Genomic DNA, 13,826 nt, shown 5'->3' on the forward strand with positions numbered 1-13,826 from the left:
TCAGCCTGTACTTGCAACACATTACAGCAATTACTGCACATCACAGTAATTACCACAATTCAATGCAATGATCCTACCAGTGTTTGAGTGCACCTGCCTGTCTTGTCAGCTTTTCCAGCCTGTCCTTGAGCATCACTGAAAAAAAAGGAGGAAAAATAAAGAAAAAAGAAGAAAGACCGTTCAATTTGATGCAAGTGTTTGCACCATGCTGACATGTGTGTTACAAGGAAGAGATACATGCCTCCATCTATGGTGAAATTTGGGCTCACTCTGCTCCACAAGATGCCCAGCAGTTGGCTCTGACCATTCAGTGTGTCCACGCTGACCAAGGCCTCTACGATTTCATTGTTTGACTTTGCATAGAATGACTGCAACAAAATGTGGAAGAATTTCTTGCACACTGCTCTGCTTTACACATGTCTCAAAGCAACTAAAAGGCTGTAAAAAAATATGGGGTGATCAAGAAGAGACTGCATTGTACACAAACTTTAGTGGGTCTCTAATGTTACCAATATACCAATTTGATCTGTTGAAATAAGAGATGGCAATGAATTCAAACATTTTTTGGTTAATCTATATGGCACACAGTGACTTTTTTAACATAATTTGATAACATATGAAGGCATGCTTCAGTAAATCTGAGTGAAAGCTACATTAGAGAAAAATAAATTAATATATAGTTTAGATAAATAATTTAGTTTGAATAGTTTAGTTTGAAAAAAAAAAAGAAAGAAAGAGCATAGATGCCTTAGACGACCTTTATTGCTTGTTTTCCAGAATGTTAACAGGCAATTTTCATTCATCTGCTCATTACCTCATGTTTTAATCATGATCAATAATACTCACTATATAGACAAATTATGATAGCTCTTAGAACTTTACAGCAAGGACTTGATTGTCAAAATGCAAATTATGGCTCAATGGTGCCAACCACAATAAAGGTATGCCAATGAGTTCTTCACTATAACGTATCACTTCCTCCCTACTGAACTTGAGTAACTGATGAGAATATGAGAAGTGGATTTGATACAGTGGCAGTTCATGTGGTAAATGCAGAATTTACTGCAACCACAGATGGCAAAGCAGAAATGGAACTCAACTGATGCTGGCAGCAGGCCTGCTAAGGCTAATTCCTGCAGCTTGCCACATTAAAAAGCCAGGAATATTGAATTTCCAGGGAGGCAATGTGCTGAAGCTTTCCACCAGTGGGTGAACGGGAGCACTCGGAACAGCTCTGAAAGTGCCCTTGTGAAGGCTCACGCTGGCATCGGTGGTGCCATCACCGATACTGGTGCAAGCTCTCCCAGAAGCACTTTAAGAGCAATTCCCAGCAATCTCGTCCGTTCGCTGGAAAGTGCTATAAGCTGGTTAGGCAACCACTTTCCATGATACTATACCAAAAATGAAGCTTCTTTACACTAATCAAAGAAGCTAGCCTTCAGTGAACTATACCGTAAAGCTGGTGATGCTGATCGTTACTTGGCAAAAGAAGAAAACTATATTGAAAAAAAGTGATGATACTAGAACAATACTAACACCCCCTTTCCTTATTAGAAAATTTTATTGAGCCATTACCCGTACAGTCAATTACCAGCACTCCATTTCTAACAGTAACACATCACAAGGTTCATGCAAAATTTGTTGACACCACAGAGTTCCTGGTCTCAGACCACAACATGCATTGTCACATGACATTCATTTCAGTGTCCCATAATTGTGGCTAGATTAGCATGACTAATGTGAAATAAAATATGGCAAAAGTATGGGCCTGCACAGCAGTAACTGACAACAATGAATATCTTTAAAAGAAAGAAGGAAAAAAGAAAGAGAAAGAAGAGAAACAAAATGACAAGAGGCATTTAATATATTAAAAGATAACTTTTTAAAAGCTGAAAATTACATTGCACATGCCCTTTCTAATTCCAAACAGCAGTACAATAAAGCTAGTCCCAATGCATTGCTTTCTTAAGGTGTCATAATCTACAGTCTCATATTAACCCAGAAAAGAAAAATTGAAAGTTGTATCTGTCAATTTTGTTGACACAATATGAAATATGAAACAGGGAAGAAGCAGTTAAAATCTGGTACCTACTCTTGAGTAAGTTGACACCACTAGTACCAGCTTTAATGGCACCACACACAATTAGTGACAAGAGCCACAGAAAACATACATTGGCATGTAGCTTCGGTAAAGGTGGATTCACACGACCGGACGGAGGAGGAATTTTCGCAGCGGATGGCGTATCACGTGACGCGAACGTCATCAAAACGTGCCACCCTCGCTTAGTCCAGGCTCCTCCGCTCGCGGTCCGGATTGAAAATGCTCGCCGGTATTTCCATCCGTCCGTTTGGCGGTCGTCTGACCTCAATTTAGCGTAGTCAGCGTCAAATCTGTCAACATCGGACGCATTGGCGTGGCTACGATGGCGTGTTATCGGCTTGGAGCCACGTGTGATTTCGTTGTGCAGCAGTGACTGCGTGTATTTTGTTGTGATGCAGCGGGAAAGGCGAGTCGTGGTTGCGCGCGCATTTCTATTTACTCAGACCGCGCAGCATGCGTGACTTCAACATGAGTGAGGTGCACAAGAAAACGCTAAGTGACGAGGCAACCGTCACTCTTTTGGTTCTTGTTGAGAGATTCATAGCACTATGGCTTATAGGGCACGCCGAGTATGTAAACGCGCAGCTGCTAATAAGCGTTGGAGTCGAGGGTAAGCACGCGGATTCCGCAAACGGCGGTCCGGCTGTGCGAATGCGACCTAACTCGGCTGCGCCGGATTCAAGTGCTGACGTCACTGTTTGTCCGCCGAGCAGGCGGGATTTTGCCCTCGCGTGTGTATCCACCTTAACTGATTAAAATCATTAAACAGGGATGCTTCTTACATAAAATCAAGTAAGCATGAAGAGTATGTTAGAAACTGCTGACCGAATAATCATAAGATGGCTCGCTGTATTTGTGGACCTTGGACACATCAGTTAGGCTCTGGTAGCCAGTGTTGGTATGCTCCAGCTGCTGGAAAGCATCAAACTTGGGAAGGGCATCATGTGGCAGCAGGTGCAGGAAATCCAAGTGCTCAATGCATGACGAAGAAATGAGATTCTGTGTAATAAAGCCAACAAACAAGGTTATGTGCACAGCAACAACTTTTCAGTGAAAGTTTCAATAACAGCTTTATTTTGGTAGCACGTATCTTCATAGGTATCTAAGAAGCCCATGAATACACAAAAAATTGCCGTGCGACTGGCAGCCTGGAGCACTTTACGTGTATTCGCGGGCTTCTCTCATGCTTGGAAAAACATTTTTATGGACCACGTATTGATATATACAAATCTGGATAGGAAGTTTTTCATGTTGCTGCACAATTTTCTCATTGACACTTTTAATCTAATTATAATATTTGAGAAGTTGATTAATTAATTAAGACTAATGGTGTAATTAGGCGGAATGAAAAAAAATAGTCTAAGTACTACCTCCACGTGACGGCCAAAAACATTACCTTGGTTCTGTGCTGCTACGTGGCATTTTCTTATTTTAAAGTTTGCTCAAGTTACGTGGGACAACCGGTATACCAAAGGTATATATTACACAATTGCGGCGTGATGTTAAATGAGCAAGCACAGCATTATGGAGTGCAATTTTGGGAAACAGCTCCATGCACCTATCTCTATGAGTGAACCTTTTTTTTTTTTTTTGACCGCTTCGAGTACAGCATTGTTCCTTGAAAAATATAATGTGAGGTTATCAGCTCGCAACCACACTTTGCGAATGCTACACATGTACTAGCTCAGTAGGAAGTGCAACAGGCAAGCATATGTTGGCAGGTGTTTCAGAATTAATGGTAACACTCTTTGGTATCTTGCTTCAAACTGCTGAAGAAAGTCTTTTGTCATTCTTCAACTGCACAGCATTCCATCGACACATGCTCTTCTGCCATTTTTCCAGCTGTCTCGCAACAGTAATGGCAAATATGCAGACCGAAATGCTACTTTATGCACACCCAGAAAAGTCTGCAAAAGTTGTGCTTAGCTAAATAGACAAAGTGAAAGTGTCCACCAGTCCCTTTGATGCATGATATTTAATGACGTCACCATTCCACCCAGGATCACACATACCTCTGTATATCCTCGTACAGAGAAAGTCCCACTGAGCACAAGTATGTCAGGACAAAAAACAAAGGCCATACATTAAAGGGAAAATTGTTACCCATCGGTTTCCTTAACAGCTTCATGCTACTCAGGTAGATCACAATTTTTCCCTCTCACGTGTGGCCTTTGTATTGTCAAGAGTCACGCACTAGTCATGGTACATGGCCTTCTCACTGAATGCATAAGACAAACTAGGCATGTAGTACAACTAGGTACACCATCGCACAACCAGGCCCATGGGTAGGCAGAGAACAGATGTAACTACAATTTAAATACATTTTTCCCCCTTGACCATTATTTTAATCAGCCTCTAAATGCAAACAAAAAAGTGATAAACAAACTCACCTGTAGCCTGCCCAAACGCACTTTCAGCCCATCACAGTGGCCCTTTTTCAGCATTGCTAGGAGGTCTAGCAGCTCCTTGAAGTGAGCATCTCTAGACCAGAAAAGAGAAATTTAATGTTAATCCCAACTCCTCATTAGATTGAAATACTAAAGCAATTTATGTTTAAAGAGGTACTATGTCTCGTTTTTCTTTCTTTATTGGATAGCTGCCAACTCCTTAACAATGATACGGTTACAGTTCACACTAAATCATGAATTATATCACCTTTTAATGTACCCAGTTAAAAACACGTGCTAAGTGCAACTTGGTTTCGTGGCATAGGGTGTGCTACGAGGACCCCACCATGCATCATAAAATGCACTTGTAGACTTAGTGGTACCACAAACTGCTGATGCACATTTCAGCAGGCCTGGTCAAGTGCTCGCAAGCTATACCATGGCCATGTCTCCTAAAGCTGAGCACACAGCACGTGGCTCACTCTTTCCTCCACTCTGTGCTTCTCTGCATTTGGCATGGTATAAGCCTCGGCCTCTGCTATCACTCTGCTAAGGAGACTGCTGCTGTCATTGGGCCAACGTAAGCTCGCGAGCAAGCGTACAGAGCTTTCCCGCTGCATCTGTTCTTGACATCGAGTGGAGCAGACTTGGGGATGCGAGGATACGAGCTATGGGGATGCGAGCTGCTGCCGCAACGGCACTAACATAAACTTGTGTCGCTGCCTGCCGGCGGCTACAGAAAGCAGCCGGTCAGGGAGGTTTGCCGCGTGTGGCCCGCTCATGGAACACACGACTGCCCTCCCTGAAACGCTACTTTCTGCAGCTGCCGGCAGGCGGCGACACAAGTTTATGCTAGCGCCGTTGCTGCAACAGCTCACATCCCCATAAGTGAAGGAAAATTTGCACTTTTTTCCTAAAAACCAGGCAATTAACTATGGCAAGTGTTACACTGAACGACGTGGACTCCAACATGCGATCCTTCTGTAAAATTTCAGTGAGAATAGTGCAGCGGTGAGCACGAAACCTTTTTTGGAACATACATAGTAAAATATGCAGCACAATGTATGAGAACGCAACCAATGGTATTCTGTCAGCAGTGATGTACTACAATAGGAAGATATTTTTCACAATTTAACCATAGTTAATTAGATGAGATCAATTAACAAAGTTTTTGATTACTCAATTGAGGGCCCGAATTTCAATAGAAAAGTAATAGTTGTGTTTAAAAACACCCTATTCAGTTGTTTTCAGTGTGCTGTGTCTCGTGTAGTTATGTTTTCCGCATTATAAAGAAATATGAAAATAGCCGCATGATTACCGGTCCGTGTGCTGCGACACCAGCAGTCCCAGGCGTTACTCGGAAGAATTAACTCTGCTCAATGCATTTGTCCTCCTCCTCAATGCAGCTGCACACTGTATTGGCTTTGCACTTCATGCGGAAAAGTCCGCGCGGAGTTTGCAGTGACTAACGCCAATACTGATGCCTCGCCCCTTTCACGTGGCCGTCGAGCCAGGCATTGAGCAGAGCTAATTCTTCCAAGTAACGCCTGGGACTGCTGGTGTCATGGCGTGCAGACGCATAATCATGCGGCTATTTTCATATTTCGCAAGTTTTCGTTATAACACAGAAAAAATAATTACATGAGACATAGCACACTCAAAACAACTGAATAGGGTGTTTTAAAACACAATTACTACGTTTCTGTCAAAATTTTCGCCCTCATTTCAGTAATTAAAAAGTTTTTAAATTCATCTAATGTAATTATTGATAGCTTTATTATAAAAAAAGATCCTTCTGGTGCGGTACCTCCCTGCTGACAGAATACCATTGGTTGCATCTTCGCATATTCAATATTTTATTTTCAAGAGCTTGGCTAGTGTTAGCTGGGACACCCTGTATAGTTATAATATATACCTGTAACTATATAGTGTATCATATGTGATACGTTACCATTTCAGTTTATACAATCACAAAAATGTGTTGCTTTAGAAATTTCTGGTTTCCTTGGGAATTTCTGGCACAAACAAAGATGTGTAATTTTTTCACAACAAAACAAAAATTAATGCAGTACAGGGCTAAAGCTGCAGAGAAAAGTATCTTGTATTAAGTCGCCAGCCACAAGTTACATAACCCAAAGGATTGCATCAGAAAATGACACACCTCATATTGTCTTCTCTGATAACAATTGCAAGCGTGGGCCTACCAGACATGCGCCAGTACTTTCCAACAAACGTCAGCTCATTCTGGAGCAAGGAAAAGAGAACAAACTTGTAAATGCCCATGTGTCGGCACGTAAACTCTTGCAACAAGAAAACAAATGACACATTCAAGGTAGTTTGCATCATGCAACTTAATACTCCTTTTTGTATTAATCAGGCGACGCTGTGAAAGCTATGCAAATACTAGTAGTACGGTCCTAGAAATCTATCGCTCCGCGTATTTCCTGGTGAAGTGGTTTTTCATACGCATCATTTTCCACTGAGCGACGTCTTCATGTAAAAAGCTTTAACGGATGGAGTTAGTGTTTCATAAAATACATAGTGCTTGCACATTGTTTTTTGTTTTGTTTGGTTTTCAGTAAGTGAGACACTACGTTTTGCTCATGAGTGCACTATGGAAACAAACATGTGTCTCTGCTCATTCCTCAGCAAATAGGCTCAGATATATGCAACGTCTTCTATGCAATAATTTCTTCATATGTTGCAATTACAACATACGAAACCATAGTTACTCCAAATGATGCAACACATTCTTATGTCTGGCTTACATGTGGCATGCAATATTTTTGGTTGCAAGCCCAGGCAATATGAAAAGTTACTCTAGCCTCCAATGCATTGCCTGGTATGTGTGAAACTGGGTAGAGTGAATATTAGCTACCATGCTCTTTATTAAGGCAAAAGCCTTAATGCCTCATTGTACAGTCGATCTTCAACGTCCTTGAGTGAAAACCGTGTCGTGGAAGCGAAATCGTACACGATGACGACTCGGTGTAGTAATTCACTTACTACACCACCCCGGCATCGTGTCTTACCTATATGCGAACGCTCATGCAGCAATTTTGATGGTGCGCGGGTAAAGCAAGCAACACTCGTGCAATAATTTTGATGGTGCGCGGGTCACCGTAGTCATCGTGTTAATTAAGATAGAGTTAATTCAGGTAGTCGAACCCACGAACTTCGGTGGGAGTCGAACCCTCAAGCTTATGTGGGAATCGAACCCACCACCTTTGGCGTTAAAGCAAAGTTAATTAGGGCACAGTTAATTAATATAGACTTAATTCAAGCACTCGAACCCACGACCTTTGGTGTTAATTAAGGTGAGGTTAATTTAATTAAGGCTCAGTTAATTAAGTTAGCATCAATTAAGGCACTCAAACCAACGACCTTTGGTGGGAGAAAACAAGTAATAAGAAGTAACAATGCATTCGAATGAGAATGTCAAATAATTTAACGAATGTCTCTTGAGTACGCAGGCTTTCGCCTTCACCTTAGGGCTTTGGCGTATGCTAAAGTGACTGTCAATTTTTCCCCACTCATTTTCCAAATATTTCGTAGTACTCTATGCAGCAAAAGTGCCAATTGTAAAAAACAAACAAACCCTAGAAGATTATTAAAAAAAACAAAAAACGAGAAGGCGAGGGGGGGAGGGGGTTGTCGAGAGCATGAGGCATCCCATCATGCACAGTAAAACCTGACTTGAAGCCTAGCAAATGTGAAGAAAATGACTCCACATAAGCATGACAGAAGTGCTTCAAGGAAGACCCAGCATTTCACTGTGCCTGTAATTGCACCTTTAGGCCCCATTTTAAAGCTATCACATGCCCAATACTGTCTTCTTTCTAGGGTTTTACGTGCCAAAACCAGTTCTGATTATGAGGCATGCCATAGTAGAGGGCTCTGATCAATTTTAACCACCTGGGGTTCTTTAACGTGCACTACGTCACAAGCACACGGGCGTTTTTGCATTTAGCCTCTATCGAAATGCGGCCGCCGCGACCGGGATTCGATCCCGCAACCTCGTGCTTAGCAATGCAATGCCCTAGCTAACTGAGCCACCGCAGCGGGTACATGCTCAATACTGCATAATATTTCGAAATGCAGTATCTCTTGCACTGAAGGATCACTGGGACACCAAAACTGCAGTCATCAATTCTTATAACTAGGGTTCAGCGTTTTTATTTTTTATTTTCCCAACATTAGGCATACTAAGAAGCTTGTTAAGCCAGGAAAGATGTAAAAACGAATAACATGTGGCGCCAACACCTTGATGTCTCCGCACCATTTCGTTGTGCCATCATAAGATATTGACAGTCTTCCAGGTATTGAGCCAGCTAGCTAGTGCTTAACAGAATAAACCCACAGCCACTGAACTGACGTGGTGGGTAGTACATGCAAGTACATTGCTACCAGTTTACATTGCTAACGAACACAGAAGTGTTTAGGAAGTACCTTTATGTCATCGATGAGTAGCGCCATGTCATGTGACAGGTAGAAGTCGTTGACCTCAAAGATAAGTGGATAGCACAACACCGTCTGTCCACATATTCGATACAGCTGCAGAGAAAGACCATAACAGCTGGAAATATGATGTGATAAAATGATGCGAAGGCCAAAGCACTAAAGCTGTTTCACAATGAAGGGTTTATGAGCTCATTCTACTGCCTGCATGCCTCTCAACGAATGAAGTCAAAGCTGAAAAACATTCCTTCAATCTAACAAACAGTAATTTCAGAGTACTTGCCTTGCTTGTTCCTAACGCACCAATTGGACGTTGCGGTCTTCCCTTCAAGCCAAGTTTCCGGTTCACACCCAGGAATTCGTAGACCTACAAAAAAATAATAACAAATAAATAAATATATAATTAAAAAAAAAGATAGTAGGAAGGAAAGCTGTCATGCAGTCTACGAGACAAACCACAATTTAAAGAAATATCGCACATATAAAGTATAATGGTAAAGTGTAACACTACCATTACATTTCTGAAAGGACTGAAACGTGCTAAAATTGTGCAGGTGATGCTTGACATTGGTGTGATGCTGGTGGAATGTAACAGTTGTCAGTAGAAATGCAGGTTTTTTTTTTTTTATGAGCTTGGAGCTTTCCCACATTATCTAAATGTTTACAGCAGCAGGCAATTTTTTCATAGATGCCACAAATGGTTACAAAAAAAAAAAGACTCAGAAATAAAGCCTTTCTACATATTTTTGTCTCAATAATAAACCTACTTCATGGCACAAACAATTTACAAACTTGCCTCAATTTTTACAATAGATAGACTTACTAGTTTTCAAAAAGTTCAGTGCCATACTATAATCCATGCCACAGTTATGCGAGAAACTCTAACGATAGTATGAACACTCGTGATCAGGAGTTCTTGCACCATGAAGGGTGACACAAGCAATGCAAGACTGCATACTAAATGCCTTTGGTTAACGTAACTTATTGTGAAATAAAAGGGCAATTCTCTTTTTTTGCCCCATGAAAACAATACTGCTGCAACAAAGAAGTAAACATGCAACTATTCGAACGGTAGTAATCAAGCACCCATTCATAGCTCTGTAGCAATAGAATCACTCCTTTCCAATCTGTCCAAATGCTGTCAAAAATAACAAACCTTCATCAGCTGCTTTGGAGACCATATCTGGACAGGTTCTACTTCATGCGGTGTCTGGGTCTGGATGCCATATGTTGCCATCATAGCCTGTAGCCGCATGCTCTCAGCAATCAGCACCACTTGCACCACCAGGTCTGTGGCCGCACTCTGGATATGTGTGGTAGCCCACAGGCATCAGTGACTGTGATACAGACACCAAAGTATGCATACACCAAGCAGCACAGTCCTCGGTTAGTCTGGCGTATATGCACCATTAATTAGTGAACACATACAGGCAAACGCTGACCGACATTCAAAAAACGATTACAGTGAAACCGCACTATAACGAAACAACCTGTTGCCATGTAATGGCCTAAAGAAGCAATGGAAACGCCTCTAAAATATGACAGTCATTTTTATTTAGATGCTTGCTCTAGGTCAAAAACATGCCAGATAATGCTTTCCAGTTAGGTGGCCAAATTTACCAGCCACTATTTGGGCTTTGCAACTGTTGATGACAAGACAACAAATCATTAAACTTACCTTTTCTCCCCTTTCTTATTTTACATCATACCATGTTACTTCATTGTACCATGGTACTTCATTGAAAAGAAAGCAGAATAAAGTTGGACATTACGGCACATTTATAAATCGGTGCACAGTGTGGCTTACAGCACTAAAGCAAGTGAAGGCGTTAAATTAGAGCTTACAGAAGTCATCACTGCTTTTTCCTGAGCAAGATTACTCTGTCAGAGAACCAACTGCTGCTTCTGGAAAAGCCGCTTTGTTGCGTGCTCCTATGTTGCTGTGAAGATTTAAACAAATTACTACCCAAAGAATGCTCAAGTGTGTTTTGCAGACTTGAGCATTCTTTGGGTATTCTACTGGTCGATTTATTAAAAAACATTATGCATTGAAAAACACAGGCATACCTAGTCATGTGTTTTCATATGATGTGGGACATTCAACAGAGCGCTGAAGGGTACTTCTCATTAGAATCTGTTGACACCACTGAATATAAGCTGGAGTGCAAAAGACATCAAACAGCACAATTTGCTTGCATTTTGACTTACTAAACTTCAAGAAAAGAGTTACTGTTTCCTTTCCAGAGGAAGAGAAAATGTAAGCAGAACCAGACAAATTTCAGTGCAAAGAGAAATGACTGCAATCCAATGAAGCTGACAAAATCTCAGATGATACTAGTTAATGCAAACATATTTCTTGAAGTTTGTTTACTGGGCCCGCAGCCATGCGTTCTACCTCAGCTTGTAAGTTTAGTGCTCAGCGCATGACAGAGGACACACTTAAATCTTAAACGTTTGAAAAACCAAGTTACTCCCCACTAAAATATGTCACGCACACTTTCAGATGTCACCGTGTTAATATACACCCAAGTGATATAAAAAGGTCCACATTTTCTAATCAAGAGGTAAGTGCAGTAAGTACCACAAGACTCGCCAAATGAAGGCACATGCAAACTATTAGTGGAAATACAGAATACATAAACATCCATTCAATATTAAAGATTACAGCACAGGATAAAATAAATAATGTGAGTATGACCACCAAGTCACTTCCCTACTTTTAAACGCATGAGCTAATAGTTAAATACAAATAAGCTCATGCGTCGCACAGTTGCAAAGTCCACAACACATATACAATGTCCGACAACCAGTGAGTACTTCATAGATTTCCCCTTTTAGTTGCCCGATTTCACTAGAAAATTCTTGGTGAGCAAGATACAGCCAGAAAGTGGCCAAGTCAAAACAATAGTACCAATTTCCTAAGCTCTGGTACATTTAGAGTAATTTATTAGATGGATAAAATATATGTTACAGTTCATAAATTAATGAGGTGAACATGGCAGATTGTCGACCAAATATTGGTTTCTTGGACAGCACAGTCGAACCCACTTATAATAGTACTGGTTTTAATAATACATTGGATAAAACAATGAACAGCTGTGGCACCATGAAGTTTTATGTGTTCTATGGTAAAATAAACCGCTTACTACAACGTTACCATGCCACGTTATTGATTATAACAATTACATCTACCTACTGGGTGTCTGCGGCAAAAGGAAATGGAATGCGAAATCCTGGAAAATAAAAAAAAATAAAAGAATGCGAGCTGCCACACACACGCCTGTGTGCTTCTCTCCCATTTCTATTCCACTACTCCAAAACATGAGTCGACTACGCTGACAGCCCCTATTACGTTTCAATCTAGACAAGCGCATACCTTGGACGTTTCCCACGAGGCGGTCCATTCATCAGCACACGCACCGACAGCGATTGGGCGTGTCCTAAACAGTGACGCGTTAACGGTATGTCAACATGGGAGGGATTTTTGACCGATTCAACGATTGGAATTGGCTGAACTACCGTCATCAGATTCCCCAGTTCAGTCTCCTAGGGAACACGACAGTATTAAAAGCGGAGAACTGTGGTGCAGTGAGGGTGGTTCTGATGTGTCCTGATGTGAACTCAGACGTTTAATATGCTCCTGATGGAGTGGGCTTTCGTACCAGCGGCCAGTGTAAATAATGTAAATTAAACCCTTTTTCCTTCATTCCTACTACCGGACGTACTCATCGATGGGCTTGATTCCTGGCCAAAACGCCACCTCGAGCTGCAACACCTCGCCAACTCATTTTTCAGAGGGGTGGAAGGGAGACGGAGAGAGAGGCGCGAGAGGCTGCCGATGCAACAAAGGCAAGGTGAAGGTAGATGGCGTGCACAGCACACAGGCGATAAAGCCCCTATATATAAAAAGTAGCGCCATTCTTAGATGATGCCGCCACCGCGCTCACCCCAGTGGTTCCTCCTCGCCGCCTCCTGTCGCCCCAGCCTTCTCCGCTCCCCCATTGGCCAATTCGTATCACGTGGAAGCACGCATTGCGCTTTTGTATATTTTTTTCTTTCCAGCGCGCTCCGACCGCCATTGTCGAGCCTGTGCGACGAAAGTGCTGCACGCACAAAGGGATCAAACGTGTTAGGGACAAGAACTTCGTTGTGATGGCATGCTGCTGCGCCTTAAGTTGCCGCAACCGACAAGGCGCGGGCTAAATGCTTTCTTTGTTTACCATCCGGCGAGCGCAAACGCTTGCTGCACACTTGGTATTTGCGCCGTCTCGCATCGTCGCGTTGCTACTTCCAAAACGGCATTATTAAGGCCAGTTACTGACTGACGAAGCAAAATTGCACTTCAATAACTGCTCCGCAGGGCGCGATCCAAGTTTTCCGCGGATTTCCTCTGGTAGCGCGTTAGCTGTCGTCTGCCACGGCAGGCCTGACGTACGCGGCGCCACTGTCGATATCGCGCCTCGATCTCACTGGCCGCACCGAGCGCGACAGCGGAACGGAGGAGGAGGGAGGCGGATGGCGCTACTTTTTATATATAGGGGCTTTAACAGGCGAGAGTGATGGCTCGCTTATTTTTATATTTTTAATTTTCCAGAATATCGCGTTTCTTTTCCTTTCAGTACAGTCACCCAGTAGCTAGATTCAATTGTTTTTACAAATAATGCAGCATGGGAACATTATAGCAAGCAGTTTATTTTACCATAGAACACACAAAAGTTCACTGTGGCATGGCTGCTCATTGTTAAATACGCGTATTGTTAAAACGGGTAATGTAATGTTACAAGTGGGTTCGACTGTACTTCTTTCTGTCTAGTTAAAATGTTTTGATGACTCTCCTCTCTGTTCCTTTATTGTGCAATTTTTTGCACAATGTTTTTCAA

At 42.0% G+C, this 13,826-nt stretch overlaps 1 protein-coding gene across 3 annotated transcripts in view; it reads right to left on the minus strand.

The window, feature by feature from the left end:
* LOC119466072 (probable phosphorylase b kinase regulatory subunit beta) overlaps positions 1-13,826 on the minus strand; it is an 82,458-nt gene that overhangs the window by 26,309 nt on the left and 42,323 nt on the right. For all 3 annotated transcript variants that reach the window (XM_037726571.2, XM_049669725.1, XM_037726585.2), the window contains 8 exons: positions 10,103-10,249; positions 9,230-9,313; positions 8,938-9,042; positions 6,650-6,732; positions 4,492-4,582; positions 2,927-3,100; positions 242-368; positions 78-135 (listed from right to left, as the gene is read on the minus strand). In XM_037726571.2, the coding sequence (XP_037582499.1) occupies positions 78-135; positions 242-368; positions 2,927-3,100; positions 4,492-4,582; positions 6,650-6,732; positions 8,938-9,042; positions 9,230-9,313; positions 10,103-10,249 (869 nt within the window). The remainder of the gene's footprint in view (positions 1-77; positions 136-241; positions 369-2,926; positions 3,101-4,491; positions 4,583-6,649; positions 6,733-8,937; positions 9,043-9,229; positions 9,314-10,102; positions 10,250-13,826) is intronic.

Source organism: Dermacentor silvarum, chromosome 1, assembly GCF_013339745.2.
Source record: "Dermacentor silvarum isolate Dsil-2018 chromosome 1, BIME_Dsil_1.4, whole genome shotgun sequence".
NCBI classification, from domain to species: Eukaryota; Metazoa; Arthropoda; class Arachnida; order Ixodida; family Ixodidae; genus Dermacentor; species Dermacentor silvarum.